The 19336-nt window shown below is 37.4% G+C and overlaps 2 protein-coding genes across 3 annotated transcripts; both read left to right on the top strand.

The window, feature by feature from the left end:
- The first annotated feature begins 3667 nt into the window (after positions 1-3667).
- LOC113119922 (E3 ubiquitin-protein ligase TRIM39-like) lies at positions 3668-18072 on the top strand. Of its 2 annotated transcripts, none has more exons than XM_026289659.1 (7): positions 3668-3801; positions 8173-8726; positions 8868-8963; positions 16306-16467; positions 16559-16697; positions 16844-16870; positions 17012-18070. In XM_026289659.1, the coding sequence occupies exons 2-7, from the start codon at positions 8175-8177 to the stop codon at positions 17548-17550; spliced, it is 1515 nt and encodes a 504-aa protein (XP_026145444.1). In that variant the 5' UTR covers positions 3668-3801; positions 8173-8174; the 3' UTR covers positions 17551-18070. The 2 variants fall into 2 exon arrangements, with proteins under 2 accessions (XP_026145444.1, XP_026145445.1); XM_026289660.1 differs by lacking the exon at positions 3668-3801 and adding an exon at positions 4843-4870 and having other exon boundaries at positions 17012-18072.
- On the top strand, positions 8984-14980 carry LOC113119923 (uncharacterized). The gene is made up of 2 exons (XM_026289661.1): positions 8984-11846; positions 14697-14980. The coding sequence occupies exon 1, from the start codon at positions 9644-9646 to the stop codon at positions 10838-10840; it is 1197 nt and encodes a 398-aa protein (XP_026145446.1). The 5' UTR covers positions 8984-9643; the 3' UTR covers positions 10841-11846; positions 14697-14980.
- Positions 18073-19336: the final 1264 nt, after the last annotated feature.

The following is a 19336-nucleotide window of genomic DNA, read 5'->3' as shown; positions in this document are numbered from 1 at the left end:
GGCCAACCATCGATGAGCATCTGTACGATCCAGCCAATGAAATGAGCAGGCGGTTTGTTGGCATGTAGTATTTTACTAGATCAAGTTATTTGAAAATGGATATTGCAAAATTCATCTTAAAAAAAAAACAAAAAAAAAACAAAAAAAAAAGGAAAACCCCCCAGCCAAAACACTTGAACGCCAAGATACAACAGCTTCAGGTATCTGTAACTTTTAATCTTAGTATTATTTCTTTTTCGGTTTTAAATAGTGTCTGATTTAACGTTACATTTTGAACATCTAACGGTTGCGCAACAGTCTTTAGGAAACACACACCGCTCCGAACTCCCGAACTGACTCAAATGATTCACGAACCCGCTACGAACTCCCGAGCTGATTCAAATGATTTGCGATTCCCAAACTGACTCAAATGATTCGCGTTGCAAATAAATTAATAGATATGACCATGGAAAATATGTATTGCAAAATCATTGCTTTCGCGCTGTTTCATTTGTTTTGCAGTTCTTAATTTTTGTTTGCATAAGGCAAGTGTATTTTCCTCAATACTTTAAATAAAACGTTTTAAGTTGGTTTTTGTATATTTTAAACAAGGTAAATCGTTCTGATTTATTAAAATAAAAAGTCACATACATGAATTTTTCTGGGCTAAGCCCCGGATCTCCAATCACCCTAGAACCACCCCTGGCTGACGGTCACTCGCTGCTTTCTGCGAAGAAATGAGAGAGAAATTAGACCAGCGTTGCATTCTGTTCGAGACCGTCATTTGAGGGCAGCGTGTGCTGCTTAAGAGCGTGTAGGCTGATGGGGAGCATCTGTGACCGATCAGCCTGTGACGAGGACTTGCAGGTGTTCTCTGTTGGTTTCCAGGGCGACGCTGATTCCTCTGGGAGTGCTCGTCACATTATATATATATATATATATATATATATATATATATATATATATATGCACACACACACACACACACACACACGTGCATCTAAATTTTTTTTTGAATATTGTAAAAAAGTTATAAGATTAAATAAAAAAAAGTATTTGCAATAAAGGAAAGATCATTGCCCGGTTGCATGAAACTCCTTTAGTGAGGGTTTCCCTGAGGGAGAAAAAATTCCTGAGGTAAGGGATTACATTAAGAGCGTTGCAAGAAACCTCTTAACGGTCACCCTTACCTAAGTGTTTATACTAAGTGTTTCACAGTAGTTTCTGACAACATACGGCAAAGATCACAACGGTTGCTATAGTTACTACCTCTATGTTACGCTCCACGCGTATTCTGTTTTCATTTATCTGTGCACGCTGGTGTATTGAGCACGTGTCGGTTGTTGTGCTCATTATCTTCTCTGTCTCTAGTTTACTCTCTCTGCTCACAGGTTGCTGTGATTGGCCGAGTTGGACGTCAATCATCATTAAGGCGCCGCTTCAGAGCCAATCGGAGGCTGCCCAGCTGGTTAAAAGGGGTTACGTGTTCATTCATGCTTTCTCTCCGGAGTACATTGAGAACTTCTCTGTAGTAAATCGAGCGCTTTGCAGTGGAATGAGTTTATCTGCTGTAAACTGAGGTTTTGACTGTTTCTGTCCGCGAATTAAGTTGTGTGCCTTGTGTTTCTAAGTATTTGTTACGCCTTAACATGGGCGAGATTAGTTTGTGTCTAGCTTTTTATTTGCTCGGAGATCTGTTAAAAACTGCCATTCTGGGAAGAGAACGCAGGTTAGTATATCGCGATATACACTGCACCTGTAGCAGATGATTTGTTAGACACACCAGGTAAGAAGTGAGCGCCATCCTTTGTATTTCTGTTTTATAGGTAATTTAGGGCGCCGGATGCACTGAATATTTCGTTTTGTGTTCTACATTTTTGTTTTGGTTCGATTAGGTTTAGATTAAGGATTGTTTTGTTATATTTTGTTCTTTCCTTTGGCGCCACTTTTTGTTCTCTTCCCATTTGTTGTCTGTCTCTGTTTATCACATTGTACAAAGCGCACATTATTGTTTTGACTGGGTCCAGTGGCCTTTTGGCTGGTTGTGAATAAAGCCCAGTTTATTTTTCCCTTTAAAAGGAGTCTGTCATGTGTTCTTCCACCATACCCCCACCTTCAGCAGTAGGCTACGTTAATATATAAATGTTGCGGTACATGCCCTAGACCCTTTCAAGTACGTAACACTCTAACAGTAAACCGAACATAACGAACCACAAAGCCAAACCCTTGCTAAATTCACACTTGTATTAATATATTTTTGCTATGGAGAGTACAAACATAACAAAAAAAACGTAAACCAAACTGGACCGAGGACGAAAAGGCAATTATTGTTTTCATAAGTGATTATAATAATACTTTTCAGCCTTTCATCAACCATTCATCGTCTCCAAGGGATTATTACGATCATTAAAAACTCGCCTTGGTAAGGGAGCTGTTTTGGTCCCTTAAATGTATTAAGGTGAAATGGTCATTAAGGACTTCGTGGGAACACTTAAATAATTAAGGGGACAAACTTAATAACAGCCTTAAGTTCCTTAAGGAAACCCTTTGGGATTTTTCTTGCAACCCAAGTTTCACTAAGGGTACCCATAACCTTATATCTAAGGGATTTCTTAGCTTAATGAGTTTCATGCAACCGGTCAAGTTCTTTAAAGTATGTTCATTTATACACTCAATACTTGATTGGGGCTCCTTAAACACAAACTCCAGCATCAGTGAGGTATGGCATGAAGCGATCAGCCTGTGGCACTGCTGAAGCACTATTGAGGCTTCAGCTCGTCTGTATTGTTGGACTGACTGTTTCTCATCTTACTCTTGAAAATATGCCATAAATTCCATATGGAGTTCAGGTCAGGCATGTTGACTGGCCAATCAAGCACAGTAATATCATGGTCAGCAAACCACTTGGAAGTGGTTTTGGCACTGTGGGCAGGTTCTAAATTCCAGCTGCAAAAGGAAATCAGCATAAAGCTTGTCAGCAGATGGAAGCTCCAAAGTGAAAAAAAGTGCTCCAAAATCTGGTAGACGGCTGTATTAACTTGATAGAACACAATGGGCCAATACCAGCAGACATCATGGCATCTCAAATCATCCTGACTTCAGAAACTTCACACTGGACTTCAAGCAGCTTAGATTCTGTGAAAAATGAAAAACAAAATGTACTTTTATCTGAAAAGATGACTTTGGATCCCTGAGCAACAATTCCAGTTCTTTTTCTCCTTACCCCAGGTAAGATGCTTCTGACATTTCAGTTTCAGAAGTGGCTTGGTAGCCCTTTTCCTGAATACATCTGAGTGTGGTGACTCTTGATGCACTGAGTCCCACTTCAGTCCACTCCTGAAAAAAAATGCTTTATAATATATGAAAACTAATATATATTAAACTTTTAAAATATAAAGTGTATATTTTTTAAGCTGGTGTTCATCAGCGAATCAGCATACAGACACGTGCTGCATTGTCACAGAAACATCCCATCTCAAGATAATGAGGAAATTGTGTCGCTTCCTTTGCCAAGTATATATATATATATATATATATATATTAAAGGTGTTATTTATATAAAAAAAAGAGACTAAAAATTATGTTTCTGAAAATGTAATAGTATCATGATCTTAATTGTGGTCACAAAAGGCACCAAATCCCTGGAATGAGCCACATATAGGGGGAGCTCTGACATCACTGGAGTTCTGGGAAAGTTTCAGAGAAACTGAAACTAACTTGATCAACAACAAGAGCCTACAGACGACAGAAACAATCAACCTCTTTAAACAGCTGAATATTTATCAAGCCGTAAAAAGACCCTTGTAAATACATTTGATACAGGTAAGTGATACAAATACAAGTGAGATTGTCCTTAACAGGTTTCTAATAGAAGTGGTCTGGTTTAGTTGGGTTTATGTCAAATTTAAATAAGTTAAACAGTCATGTTTAATCATGACAAATACTCCACTACTTTAGTTGTTTGCTGCATTGAAACTGTATCAAAATTGTAACATTTGATTAGTAGTAATTTTTAGTGCTTCAGTCATTTTGTCACACAACATTGTCAGATGGCATGTCCAAATATCCACATTGTGGTCTTGGCCACTTGAGAGCGTGTGTGTGCAACAGGAAGTAAGTGTGCCAAGAATGTTCCAGGCAGGCCCTGGTATTTTTTGTTCAAGGCGGTCCACCATATATATATTTTAAATATCATCAAAAAGTTGATTTATTATTTCACTAATTCCATTTAAAAAGTGAAACTTGTATATTAAAAGTGACGTGACACAGCATTTAACCCATCCAAAGCGCACACACAGCAGTAAGAACACACCGTGAACACACACCGTAAACCCCCATTTTGTTTATTTTATTACTAATGAAATGCCCGATTACCAATCCAGCCCTGATTCCAGGTCTTTAAAACTCCAAAGCGCAGTGCCCTTAAGGCACACTTAATCCATTACTAAATTCTAACCCTTAATCCACACTATCTTGAATACCATTTCAGAGCAATATTTAAGGCTTATGCTTTGTCCAAATATCCACACTTGCGGTCTTGGTTACTTGAGAGCGTGACAGGAAGTAATTGTGCAATACTGTCCCAGGTCTTAAAGGGGTCATATGATGTGATTTCAAGTTTTCCTTTCTCTTTTGGTTGTTACAAGTGTCACTGTTCATGAATAAATAAGTTCTCTAAAGTTGCAAAGACTAAAAATTTCGAAATTGAAAATACTTTGTTTGGCCTCCAAAAGAGGGCACAACTAGAAAATAAGTGGTTAAGTTGTATTTACAACACTGTTGCAGAACAGTTTAACCCAAATATTCAGATGTGTTCAACGCATTTTATGGAGGACTGTTTCCTGATCTTGGGAGAGAAGACTACAATGACAGCTGTTCTGATTCACAGTCTGTAAGTACGTTTGCATATGTAAAGAATTTGCCACCGATGATTCAAACACGAGTTTTGAGCAGTGTAGAGTAGAACTTGTTGTTTTTCATTTCTTCAGTCACAGATGCAGACATGGTGTAATGTTTACGAGGGGCAATGGAACGCAGCACAGTATAAGTCATTACAATCCATAATTATGTCCCCACTGGATGCAGCAAATGGCTATTTTGTAATGGGTTTTATTGTTTTTGTCTTGTTACGCTGGTGTTCTGACTGGGACAAGCATCACAGTATGTTAAGGGGCGTAACATTTTTCCATCACACACTTGAGACATTCGGTCAATCACAATCCACTGGATAGCCTGGCAATCAGAGCACACCTTGCTTTTCAGACCGACGTGTTTCAGAAATGCAGGGCATAGAGGAAAAACAATAATGTACAATATGTGGAAAATAATGTGTTTTTGAACCTTAACCCACATAAACACATTTCATTACACCAAATACACCAAAAAAAAAATGTCTTTTTAGCAACATCATACGACCCCTTTGAAAACTTAAAAACTTAAGAAAACTTAAACACTTAATCCACACTATGTCATGTCTAATACCGCTCTGAAGTGCTGTTCAAGGTTTAGTGTATCCCATATTGCATCATGTTCTGGAAATAATTTGCACAACTTTTTGCCAAGATCGCAATTACGTATAACATATAACAATTTGGCAGTAAAATAAAGTTCTACACGTTCTTTTGGTGCAAAGGTGAGTATATTTATTTTGTACATCATTTGCAACTGCTTTTTATCACTTAATTGGAAGCACCAGATATGAAATTGTCATCTGTTGTAGGGACTACTGAACAAACATTTAAAAGTTTATTTTAAAATGCACAGTTGCTTTTTTACAACAATATAAGTGTGTCCCATCTAGTATTGAAAAGTTGTACACACCCTTGTGGTATTCATCCTCACTTGAACACTTGGGCCAAATACAGGAAATATGTCATATAAGTTGTCAAGTGATCAAATGCAATGAGCTAAAGTGTTGGTATTTGGGAAAGGCATAAGTGTATCCCATCATGCATCTTGTTCAGGAAATAAAATCATGAGACCTATTGCTGAGCTCTCATGAGAGTCACGGAAAACTTTCCAATGTAATTTAAACATGAATATTATAATTAGATATTACATGTAATTTGGTAGAAAAACAAAGCGTTGCATGTTTCATTGGTGCAAAGATGAGTAGTGGTGATATTTACTACTTTATTTGTACATTCACAACTTTTTATTACTTAATTAATAGCACCACACATTAAATTATCATGTTATAGGGACTACTGAACAGACATTTAGAAGTTGATTTTAAAATGCAAAGTATTTAAAAAAAACAAAGCTATGTAAACATATTATGTATATTTATTTGACCCTCTAACTTTAACACTCACTATTCTAATTCTATTCTTTAAAAAAATCTAACTACCTTTCTAATCTTTTTGTATTCTATTTTCTTTTAATTTATTATGCAATTGTATATGTATGTGTGCGTGTATGTGTAAAGACCTCTAACTAGCTTGCTCTATTCTTTTATTTTTTTTATTCTATCTGTTTTCTTTTTATTTATTATATTAGTTAAAATCCCATGCTACGTGTACTGTGTTAACCTAACTGAGACTTGTTATAGCACTTATATATCATTGCTCTTTTTGTTGTTTTTGATTGCTTCCACTGTCTTCATCTGTAAGTCGCTTTGGATAAAAGCGTCTGCTAAATGAATAAATGTAAATGTAATGTAATGTAAACACTTTTACAACATTATACTGTAAGTGTGACCCATCAGGAAATGAAAAGTTCGACACACTTGTGGTCTTCATCCTGTTAGGTATTTAAGCAGGGATAGTACTGACTAACACAAATTAATAGCCCAGATGATATAACTCACCTGTGAATGTACTCCTGGACCGCTGTAGTAGAGAGACATTATTTTGGTTTGTTATATCATACTGTAGGTAGCTTGTGTCGTAACATTTGTGGGGGCTCGTCCGGGATAAAGATACAAAAAAGAAGGAAAAGGTAGAAAAAGAAGAGCATGCACACAAAAGAAACAAAATTAAGTAGGGTGAGGAAAGGTGATGCCTAGGCAGGCCAAATTAAGAGCCATTCTGGAGATCCCCAGGCCATCGACCTGTCGAGAGTTAATGCTGGTGCTTGTGATGTGTGGGACCTATAGGCGGTTTGTGCCAAATTTCACCAGCATAGCAGAAGCATTAAAAAAATTTGTTGAAGAAGGGGGTACGCTATGAATGGTCCAATGGCATACGACCAGATTGAGGCAGAGCTGGCATGTCCACCTGTACTCATTATTCCGTATTTTGAAAAACCATTTAAGATGGCTGTTGGTGCTTTTGAAGTGGGAGTGGGAGCTTTTTTTTGCTTCAGTCCGGTCAGTCTGGCATTGATAGACCTGTATCCTATTTTTCCAGGAAGGTATATACATATAAGAGAGCGTATTCCACCACTGAAAAAGAAGCTTTGGCTCTGGTTCTGGCTGTTCCCCATTTTGAAGTTTATGTATCTAGTGCCCTGGGAGATTTGAGGGTGTATACCGATCACAACCCCTTGATTTTTCTTGCCAAGTTTCAGACATCAAATTAGCCTGTGTTTCGTTGGAGTCTCTTTTTGCTGCCATACAGCTTAGTTATACAGCATGTGGCAGGTAAAGATAATGTCCTGGCAGATACCTTATTTAGGATACCTGTACATTTTTAAAGATTCAGGGGATTCGGATGAGAGGGATCAAATACGTAGTCAAGTGGTCAAGTGCAAAGACTGCAAGTGTCTGTTTTTTGGCAAGGCATAATATTAAAGAAACAGTAAGTAAATGACCTTAAGACAGACTGATCAGAAATCTGCAACACTGCAGCTGAAAATCACATTTACATGAAACAAGATTATATCTACACTTGGTCTTAAAATGTATATGTTTAGTTTTTAGAGTTACATTTAATTTTAGTTAATTATAGGCTATTATCTGTACTTTGTGCATGCTGTTTCTGATCTTAAAATCAACAAAAGCAAGAACACCCAGGAGTATAAATGATCCTCCATGTAAGTCAGTAACACAGAAAACACTTTATATTCAAGCAGCTTCATAATGTGCATCCTTTATAAACCATAGCTGATTCTTTTCCTTCTCTATCTGCTGTAAATCATCCATTTACAACAGTCATTATCCTCTTAATAATAATTTTCAGAATTTGTCTTTTAAGTGTACTGAACTTTAGACTAGAAGCATATGTGATTTATCTTCATCATTTATTTTTCTAGTCATGTCATCCTCCAGTGGTCCACTGACTGAGGAGCTTCAGTGCTCTATATGTCTGGATGTGTTCACTGATCCAGTCAGCACTCCATGTGGACACAACTTCTGCAAGACCTGTCTGAATAAGTGCTGGGACAACAGTCAGACCTGCAGCTGTCCATACTGTAAAGAAACATTCAAGCAAAGACCTGATCTCAAGATTAATACCACACTCAGAGAGATCGTAGATCACTATAAACAGAAACGTCCTGAGGAAAAACCTGAAGTTCTGTGTGATTTCTGTGAGGAAAGAAAGCTGAAAGCCCTGAAGTCATGTCTGGTGTGTCAGAGCTCTTACTGTGAAACTCACCTGCAGCCTCATTTAAGAGTGGCAGGTTTAAAGAAACACAAACTGATGGATCCTGTGAGAAATCTGGAGGACTATATATGTCAGAAACATGAGAGACCTCTGGAGCTGTTCTGTAGAGATGATCAGACGAGTGTGTGTCTGATGTGCACTGCGAAAGACCACAAGAACCACAACACTGTTCCTCTAGAAGAAGAGAGTAAAGAGAAGAAGGTAGAAATTATTTACAAAACGGCTTTTAAAAGACTAATTTGATTGATCGTATAAAATAAAAAGTGTAATTGTCAAAGATATTGTACGTTTTCAGTAAATCTATTTTCAAAAGCATGTCTGTGTTTTGTTTTCTATCTATAGACTCAACTGATGAACGCACAGAAAGATGTGCAGCAGATGATCCAGGACAGAATTCAGAAGATTCAAGACATCAGACACTCAGCAGAAGCCAGAAAAGTGAGTTTGAAATATTTGTATTAATTTAAACATTAGTTTGCTCTCTCCCTGTCTGTGTTTGTTCCAGACAGATTTCAGTCTGTGTTAGTAGTGGGGAAAAGTTTTTAAAGTGACTGTGAGGGACCGAGAAGCCAAGAACAAGGAACACAAGCGTTGCGCAACAAATGGGTCTTTATTTGAACCCCAAAACAAAATAACTTTACACACTTACAACAAAAATAAACAAACAGAAACCGAGATCAAAACAATTGGACAAAAACCAAACAAACAAACTAAAACTGACCTGCTCAAATGAACAAAGCAACAGTTTATAAAGGAAGGGATGGGCCCATTACAAATTAAGAGGGGAAACAATTTAACTTTACATACAACATATAACCTTACATAAATCAAAATCAAATCAAACAGAGATACATTGTAAATAAAGATAAGGAAAGCAAAATGTAATCAAATATCATAAATGTACAACTAAATAAATCAATTAATAAACACATCAACGTTCCTTCCTCCCCCCGGAAACTCCCAGTGAATGGTACGTCCAGACGGAACCAATAAGCTTAAATATGGTGTTCCTGCCAGACTCTTGTTTTTGAGACGTTGGAGGCAGAAGGCGGGCTTGCGACATCCGATCTGACAGTGGATTGGCGGTTGGCAACAGCTAGACTGTGACTGGGCAGGAGATGGCGGAAGGAAGTGAGGGGACAGGAAGTGAGATGGGATTTGAAGAAGAAGGCGGGAGAGATAGGAATGTTTGGAATGTTATGAGGTCAAGAAAACGGAAAAAAAAGGAGAAAGCAGTACCTAATATAGATGAAACAGATAGTGAGCAAAGTGTGACAATAGCAAATAAACAACAAGAGGAAGAATATAAAGTGATCATGAAACTATCTCAGGAGGGGTCATCGTTTGGTGAGTGGAATCCGATTCAGTTAACAAAGTCGATAAACAAATTGTTAGGCGAGGTTAAAAATGCAAAAGTATTGAGAAGTGGAGCGCTGCTGATTTTTTGTAGGAATAAAACACAACAAGAGAAAGCCATAGAACTGAACAGAATGGATGGCAAGAGAATAAAGTGTATCTTGACTGGAAACAAGGCGTTGATTCGAGGGGTTATCACAGGAATACCGATAAATGTCGCAGAAGATCAAATCAGAGACAATGTAACAGGGGCAAAAGTGCTGGAGATAAAACGCCTTAGAACAACCAGAAATGGGGAAAAGTGCAATAGCCTGTCTGTAATGATTAAGTTTGATGAAGAAAAACTTCCAAGTAAGATATATATAGGCTACATGAGCTATGAGGTCAGGCCATACATCCCTCCCCCACTGAGATGTTATAAGTGCCAAAGATACGGCCATGTAGCAGCAGTGTGTAAAGGTAAACAAAGATGCGGTAGGTGTTCAGGCGAGCATGAGTATGGGGAATGTGGAGAAGGAGTAAAGCTGAAATGCTGTAACTGTGGAGGGGAGCACAGTTCAGCGTACCGTGGATGTGAAGCCAGCAAGAGGGCAATGGAGGTGCAGCGAGTGAGATCGCTGCAAGGAATAACTTACGCAGAAGCTGTAAAGAAAGTATCTAAGGAAAAAGAAGCCTACAAACCAGATCTCAAAGAAAATAAAAGTGTATCTTGTGGGAAATGTGAGACAATTGAGGCAAAGGAGGATTTGTTAGTTATGGGCAAAAATGAATTTGTGTTGTTTATGGTTGAGGTGATAAACTGCTCGGCACAGACAGACAGGAAGACAGAAAAGATCAAAATAATAGTTAAGTCAGCAGAAAAATATCTAGGAATAAAAGGGCTTAGCTGTGAGGTAGTGGAAGAAATGATAGTGGCAGGAAGTACAAGCTCGCAGACATGGGTTGGTGGCTCTTTATGATATTAACTATTTTGCAATGGAATTCCAGAAGCCTAATAGCAAATGGACAGGAATTCAAGAGTTATGTATCAGATTTAACAGATCGACCTCATGTAATATGTGTGCAAGAAACATGGTTAAAACCACAATTGGACTTTGTTTTGTATGGATATACGTCAATTAGGAGAGATAGAGAAACAGGAAAAGGTGGAGGTGTAGCAACTTTTGTTAAAAGTGGGGTAAGATATAATGTTATTAGTGAAGGAAAAGAGCATGAATCTGTTGTAATTGAAGTATGGTCAGGGCAAGACAGTATAAAAATTGTCAATTTTTACAACCCTTGCAATAAATTAAGTACTGATATGTTGGAATTAGTTTGTGGATCAATGCAGGGGAAAATAATGGTATGTGGGGATTTTAATGCACACAGTACATTGTGGGGAAGTAAAAATACAGATATAAATGGATTAGAAGTAGAGAAATTTATAGATGATAAGGAGTTGGTGTGTATTAATGATGGAAAGGGCACACGGTATAATAGTGCAAGTAATACAGAAAGTGCTATTGATCTAACACTAGTATCAATTGAAATTGCAGGAATTAGTGCATGGGAAGTAAAAGGTAGGTCAACAGTGGGTAGTGATCACTACCCAATAATAACTAGGATTGGCATAGAGGTACACCAGGAAGAGGAAGTGAAAATACCTAGGTGGAAATTGGATAAAGCTGACTGGCAGACATTTAAAGAAGTTAGTGAGAGTAAGTGTGTGGAAATACTGAGTAGAGATATAACAGATGTGGAGGAAATGAATAATGTAGTAGTAGCAACCATTATACAAGCAGCAGAAGAAACAATTCCAAAAAGTACAGGAAATAAACAGGGAAAAAGTGTGCCGTGGTGGGATGAGAGCTGTAGAATAGCAGTTAAAAAAAGAAATAAAGCATTTAGGCAGCTTAAAGCTCATCACACACTGGAAACTTTAATTAGCTACAAAAAGGCACAAGCAGTAGTTAGGAAAACAATAAGGTCAGTCAAACGTGTGTATTGGAGACAGTATTGCAATAAAATTGGAAGTGAAACTCAGTTGTCAGACATATGGAGAACAATCAGAAGAATGAGTGGATTAGGTAGAAAGGTCGAAATGCCAGTGTTATGTAGCAATAATAAGAATGCAGTTAGTAATGCAGAAAAAGCAGAGCTTTTGGTAGAAACTTTTGTGAAAATCCACAGTTCTGGAAATTTGTCCGCAATAGATAACCAGTATAGGAAGCAGACATTGTTGGAAAATCCTGGAATGAAAGACAGTAGATTTGCACCAGGAGGAGATATGGACCTGCCTTTTAATATGTTTGAATTAAAAAGGGCTATCCTAAGTGCACGACAAACAACACCAGGGAAAGATGCTATATGTTATAGCATGCTAGAGCATATGAGAGAAGGATCACTGGAGGTAGTATTAAGACTGATCAATATGATATGGAATGAAGGTAGAATCCCACTTGAATGGAAACAGGCAGTGATAGTCCCAATACTCAAACCTGGTAAGAATGCCTTAGACCCGTCAAGTTACAGACCTATAGCGTTAACATCACAATTAGGGAAAGTCATGGAAAGGATGGTAACAGATAGGTTAAGTTACTATATGGAAAGTAAGGGTCTCGTTTCAACATATCAGTCTGGATTTCGTAAGGGTAGGGGAACAATGGATTCTGTTTTGTGCTTAGAAGCAGAAGTAAGGAAAGCACAAACTAATAAGGAAAGTGTAATTGCTGTGTTTTTTGACGTCGAAAAAGCATATGATATGCTGTGGAAGGATGGACTTCTTATAAAACTTGTCAAATTAGGAATAAAAGGTAAGTTATTTGGTTGGGTATTAGATTTCCTGGACAGAAGAACAATAGAAGTTAAGGTTGGTACAGAGTATTCAAGTAGGCATATAGTGGAAAATGGTACCCCACAAGGTAGTGTGTGCAGCCCCATACTGTTTAATATTATGATAAATGACATTTTTGATCAGGTAAATGGAAATATAGGTAAGTCACTTTATGCAGACGATGGAGCACTCTGGGTTAGAGGTCGAAATGTAGAATATCTTAGAAAGAAAATGCAAAATGCAATAGAGAAAGTTGAACAATGGACTTATAAATGGGGATTTAAACTCTCAATCCCAAAAACTAAAGTTATATGCTTCTCTAAGCGCCACAAAGTAGTGCCACTGAAATTGTATGGACAGGATTTGGAACAGGTTAAGGTGTTGAGGTTTCTAGGAGTTCTCTTTGATGAGAGGTTGACTTGGTGTCAGCATATTGATAAGGTCAGAAATAAGTGCAAGAAGATCAACAACGTGTTGAGATGTCTATCAGGGCGAGACTGGGGAGCAAGTAGAGCTTCGCTAATAAACATATATCAGGCTCTCATGAGAACTGCCTCTGACTATGGTTCCTTAGCGTATATGTCGGCATCGGAATCTAACCTTAAAAAGCTCGATGTGGAGCAGGCACAGGCACTTCGGATTTGTACTAGGGCATTTAAAACATCACCAGTTACCGCTTTACAGGTGGAAGCAGGAGAGATGCCGCTGCGTATTAGGAGGGTCAAGATGATGTTGGCATATTGGACTAATTTACAAGGACATAGCATGGTGCACCCCACAAAAACTGTCTTGCAAGAATGCGCAGAGCATAATAAAAGTAATTTTTACAGTTTCGGATGGGTGGGGGATGCTAAGGCTCAAAATGCAGGTCTCAGTCAGTTGCAAATAGGACCCACTGTGGCAATATCAAATATACCACCCTGGAAATTTATAAAACCATCTGTAAATGTAAGCTTACAACAAATACTAAAAGAAAACTCAAAAATAATGCCACAGTGGATAATAGTTCAAAACTATGTAGAGCAGTATCAGGAGGAAGTATTCATTTTCACGGATGGATCAAAGCAGCCGGAAACAGGCCGTACTGGTGCAGCATTTTATATTCCTCGGTATGAAGTAGTAGTCAAAAAGAGGACTACAGACTACCTGTCAGTTTACACTGTGGAGTTGATAGCAATTTTACTGGCATTAGAGTGGGTGGGGAAAAATCATCAGAGTCAAGGTGTTATTATAGCCTCAGACAGTTTATCAGCATTATTAAGCATTCAATCTGGGAGAGCGTCATGTAGACAAGACCTCATTTATCGAATACTTCACTTGCTTCTCACACTTCATAATAAGGGAGCGGTTGTCTCCTTCCTTTGGGTTCCTGCTCATGTGGGGGTGGAAGGAAATGAAGTTGTGGATATGCTAGCAAAAAATTCTATAAAGCATGAAATAGTAGATGTACAAGTACCAATAAGCAGAGCAGAGGTCAAAACCATCATAAAGCAACATTCTCTTAATATATGGCAAGAATATTGGGATACAGCGGATACAGGACGTCATCTATACAGCATACAAAATCAAGTAGTCACAAGAATGAGGAAGGGCAGAAGCCCTAGGGAGGAGATGTTAGTCGCACGTCTTAGAATTGGTCACACTGGTTTAAATACAACATTGCATAGAATAGGAAAACATCACACTGGATTATGCACTGAGTGTAATGTGCAAGAGACAGTGAAGCATATATTGTTAGACTGCAAAAAATATGAAGAAGATCGGGCAGAATTAAAGGCACAGATGGATGAACAAAGCATGACACTTGAGCATTTATTAGGGAAAGCATCTGGGAGTATACACAATTTACTAATTTTGTTTTTGAAAAACACTGGGTTAAGTGAAAGAATTTAATAGGAAGGAATTTTCTTTTGTAAAGATCCTATATAAGTTTTTACTTCTTTTATTTACTAATTAAATTTTTCTTCACCTCTTTTTATGTCATTCTAATACCCACACTCCAGTCTAGTAGGTGGCGGTAATGCACCTTTGAGATTAGTTGCCAACCGCCATTAAACCCGAAAGAAGAAGAAGAAGAAGACTCTTGTTTTTCGTCACACCAGGATGCGGCTGCAACGGACCATGGCTGAAGTTGATCACCGGTAAACTTAAACTCAAAATAGAAACAAATATAAATAACAGATACAACATAACTAATTTGTGTGCACTTCAAATCAGTCACAATGTATTGTAAATGTAAATGTAAACTTATGCAAACATAACAATAAATAGAGAATGAATGAATGAATTGTGTTTCCTGTGGTTACTTATGCAATCATACTGAAACAAATGAAAATGAATAAGTTTAAATAAAGCTCATTCTGAAATGAATGTCCTTTGTATAAATATATGTATGCATGTGTGTGTGCGCTGGATACATCCACTTTACCGCTCTTGTGCGGCCACCACTCGGGCCGTCACAGTGACACTTTCTACAGGATACATCCTTACACCAGAGGATGACGACAAGTGCTTTATTTTGATTCATTCAAGACAAGTCACTTATTTAGATTAATTAGCTCAATTGACGTGGGCCAGTTATTCAAAAGTAATCTGATTGGATTTTGGCCATTGGATTGGATCAAATCTTCATAATGGGATGTTCAAAAGAAAAAAAGGATCCTGAATTCGGATTAGATCGCAAAATCCAATCTTGGTTTTGATCTGGATTTAACCCTCAGTATGTTATTTAAAACCTTTTAGTAAGATTGGGATACTTTTGATCCAAGAAAAACTGGATTAATCTCATCCCAGCAGAAGGCTGGATTTCAGGAACAAAAAAGTAATAAAACTTTAAAACGAATCCAAAAAATACAACATTTGTAACATGTAATATATCCCCAAACAGCTGTAAATATCAAACAAAAATATATTTCATTAAAGTTTTATTTTTATTTTTATATCACTGATTGTAAATTACATTGGTACAATCATCAGAGATGGACCAGTCAGAAGTAGTTATTTTTGTAAATGCAATGCATCACCATCACCATGTCCCATTAGGGGCTTCATAGAGCATAGAGCACTAGTAATCTGGATTTTGGAAATTTGAAAAAGTGTGTATATGGATCAGGGTTATCCAATCCGATTTTGCTCTGAAAAACAAAGCACAAAAGGAGGAGTACCTGATCCTGGATTGCAAATCATGGTATTTCCAAATCCAGATCATTCTGATCCAGATTAAACTTTTTGAACAACTGGCACCTGGTTTATTGAATTGTTGTACGATGGTGAAATCGCGCTGTTGGTATGAAGTTACTTAAGTGATTCATTCAAAAACAGTGAATAGTGTTTGAAACTGGTTCATCTGAGCAAATACAGACACATTAAATGGCTATAATTTGTCTAAAATATAATTTTCTCAAATTGTTATAGCGATATCACACTGCTAATTGTGCTGTTTTCTTAATATCGACATCACTGTAATTACCTGATGATATTAAAGAGATTTCATCTAATCAAAACACATGATTTGACAAATCATTCTGTGCAAACAGAACCGGTTTAATATTTTACTTAGACTCCCTAAAAATACTGAAATATAAGCAAAAGTATCACTGGTTCTTGCCTTAGAGATTTTATACTGAAGTGCTGGAGATGATGGAGGAGCAGCAGAAAGCAGCAGAGAAACAGGAGCAAGAGCTCATTAAAGATCTGGAGCAGGAGATCACTGAGCTAAAGATGAGAAACACTGAGCTGGAGCAGCTCTCACACACTGAAGATCACCTCCTACAGGTCAGTGAACATCTCTCAGATTAATGATAATGCAGTTTATGACACCAGAACACTCCCAATGCTGAAGGATTTCTCCTCTCTCCTGCTGTAGATTTCCTCATCCCTGTGCAGTCTTAAAAACACCAGGAACTGGCCTGAAATCAGTGTGAAGACTCATGAGAATCTGAAGACTCTGAGGAGAGCTCTGACTCAACAGCAGGAAAATCTACATGAGAAACTCACACAAACAGGTACATCCATACACACATTAGTCTGATATAAAAAAAAAACATGTTGTTGTACACAATTCTTTAAATGTAACCTTAAAGCTTTTGTATAATTCCACACATAAAACATTTAAAAGATCTTGAGATGTGTTATTTTCATATGTCTCTAGAGCTGAAGTGGATGCGGCAATATGCAGGTACAGTATGTGCTGTCTGAACTACAGTAGATTACATTCATATACAGCTTCATACTGCACAGCGATTTGATTGAAAATGGATTCATGTGTAATGTGTGTATTGTCTGTGTAAGTTGTGATTCATATTCCACGTTTCCTCAGTGGATGTGACTCTGGATCCTGATACAGCTCATCCAATCCTCATCCTTTCCAAAGATGGAAAACAAGTGAGATGTGGAGATATTTGGCAGAAACTCCCAGACAACCGAAAGAGATATGATAATTATACAAATGTTCTAGGAACAGAGGGATTCTCAAGAAAATTTTATTTTGAGGTGCAGGTGAAGGAAAAGACTAGATGGGAGTTAGGAGTGGCCAGAGGATCTGTTACCAGGAAGGGAAAGATCACACTGAATCCCAGTAATGGATACTGGACTGTGTGGCTGAAGAATGGCTATGAATATGCAGCTCTCTCTGATCCTCCCGTTTCTCTGTTTGTGAAAGTGAAGCCGCAGCGGATCGGTGTGTTTGTGGATTATGAGGAGGGTCTGGTCTCTTTTTATGATGTGGAGTCCAGCTCTCATATCTACTCTTACACTGGTCAGTCTTTCACTGACAAACTCTATCCATACTTTAGCCCAGATCTAAACACGGAAGGGAAAAACTCAAGCCCACTGATCATCACACCTGTCAGTAAATGAATTTACTCCTCTATGAAGTTTTAGATTAAATGAATGTTTTTCTTTTTACATAGAGGTTCTTAAAACATTATCAATTTGTTACTTTTCGAAGGATGGCATGGCCTTATGCCTCTGAAGTTTGTGAAACTCTTTTCTAAAAGAAGAGTTGTGTTGCTGTCATTCTCTTTCTGTTGGTCCAAAACTGTGACTTTTTTTGGAACACCAAATAAGCATTTTCGTCCCTATTGTGATGTGTATCCATGTGAAACAGCTTATATAGAAAAAGAAAAAAATGTACAGCAGGACTTGATTTTGTCTATTTTGGGAATTGGATCTTTGTTTGCTGTTGCTGTGATCTTATTTGAGTGACAGGTTGCTAGAGGTCATTGACCATCCTCAATTCCAAGGGCACATGCATTAAAAAAATATGTGCAAAAATATATAATTTTTAATGAATATTTACTGCAATATATTATATAAATTTTTTTCTTGCATTTTGATTTTGTGTTGATGTTAATCACGTATCAATAAATGTGATGCTTGCGAATCTGAATATATTACGATATTCACTGTTAAGGGTAACAACTCATTACAAGTAACCCGAGTTACATCAGATACATTACAAGTAACTAGTATCGGATTACTTTTTAATTTACAAGAAAACACTTGAACCACTGAACTGTTGAGTATAGATTGAGCAAGACATTTTTAACAGTACTTCTAAACTTGAGTGGTTGGTGTGGACAAATAAACTAAAAGACTGGCCATTATGGTGACTAGATGCCAATACACAGCCTGGTGGCCAATCTTCACTCATTTGACATTCCACCAGTAAGAGCAGAGTGTGATGGTTTAGTTAGCAGAGCAGTTACAGAAAATATTGCAATCCACTCAACTGTTGGTGCACATCCAGTGTTACTATGACACAAGTCTTTGTGAAGTATCGAGAGACACAGTATCCTTTTTTTTTTTTTTTGTGGATCACAAAAGGCCGTTTTGAAATTTATACAAATATTTCTTCTTTGGTTCACTTGTATAAGCTATATACATAAGCAACTGAGATAAAGCTGATAGAAACATCAGGCTCGGTACAAAAAAAGGCACATATTAACACACATGCTGGAGTTCAGTGAGAGATTCAAAGAAAGTGACAATAACTTGGCCAACAACAATATGGATACCTGAAACATTCAACCTCTAAAGAACAGAATATTTATTGCCTTTTAAAGATCCCTGTGGACACATCTGATACTCACTGGTAAGTTTAAGAAATATAAGCAAGATTGTCCCCAACAGGCCCTGAATCCCCAAAACGTTCTTATCGCTAAGTAGTTCTTAACCTATTCCTTAACCTCTCTCTTAACGTTATGGCACGATTCCCGACACGTTTGTAGGCTAAGTATATCGGTAACACTTTAGAATAAGGTTCCATTAGTTAATGTTAGTTAACTACTTTCGTTAACATGAACTAAGCAAGAACAATCCTTCTACAGCATTTATAAGTCTTAGTTCATGTTAATTTCAACATTAACTAATGCATTATTTAAATCAAAAGTTGTGCTTGTTAACATTAGTTAATGCACTGTGAATTACCATGAACTAACAATGAATAACTGTATTTTCATTAACTAACATTAACGAAGGTGAATAAATACAGTAATAAATGTATTATTCATTGTTTGTTCATGTTAATTAATACATTAACTAACATTAACTAATGGAACCTTATTCTAAAGTGTTACCAGTATATCTTCTGTAAGTCACACTTTCGTAAGGTTGGTCTGGACCATTCGTAAGCTCTCTCTTA

Source organism: Carassius auratus, chromosome 19, assembly GCF_003368295.1.
Source record: "Carassius auratus strain Wakin chromosome 19, ASM336829v1, whole genome shotgun sequence".
NCBI classification, from domain to species: domain Eukaryota; kingdom Metazoa; phylum Chordata; class Actinopteri; order Cypriniformes; family Cyprinidae; genus Carassius; species Carassius auratus.
The sequence above is the reverse complement of the archived record's forward strand: the minus strand, read 5'-3'. Positions and strand labels throughout refer to the sequence as shown.

What these genes read in the sequence shown, in the direction of transcription:
- LOC113119923 (XM_026289661.1), top strand. Translation starts at nt 9,644, where the DNA reads ATGGCGGAAGGAAGTGAGGGGACAGGAAGTGAGATGGGATTTGAAGAA.
- LOC113119922 (XM_026289660.1), top strand. Translation starts at nt 8,175, where the DNA reads ATGTCATCCTCCAGTGGTCCACTGACTGAGGAGCTTCAGTGCTCTATA. An exon ending in ACTCAGCAGAAGCCAGAAAA is followed by an intron (nt 8,964 to 16,305) that starts GTGAGTTTGAAA and finishes TTCTTGCCTTAG; the next exon opens with AGATTTTATACTGAAGTGCT. An exon ending in CTGAAGATCACCTCCTACAG is followed by an intron (nt 16,468 to 16,558) that starts GTCAGTGAACAT and finishes CTCCTGCTGTAG; the next exon opens with ATTTCCTCATCCCTGTGCAG.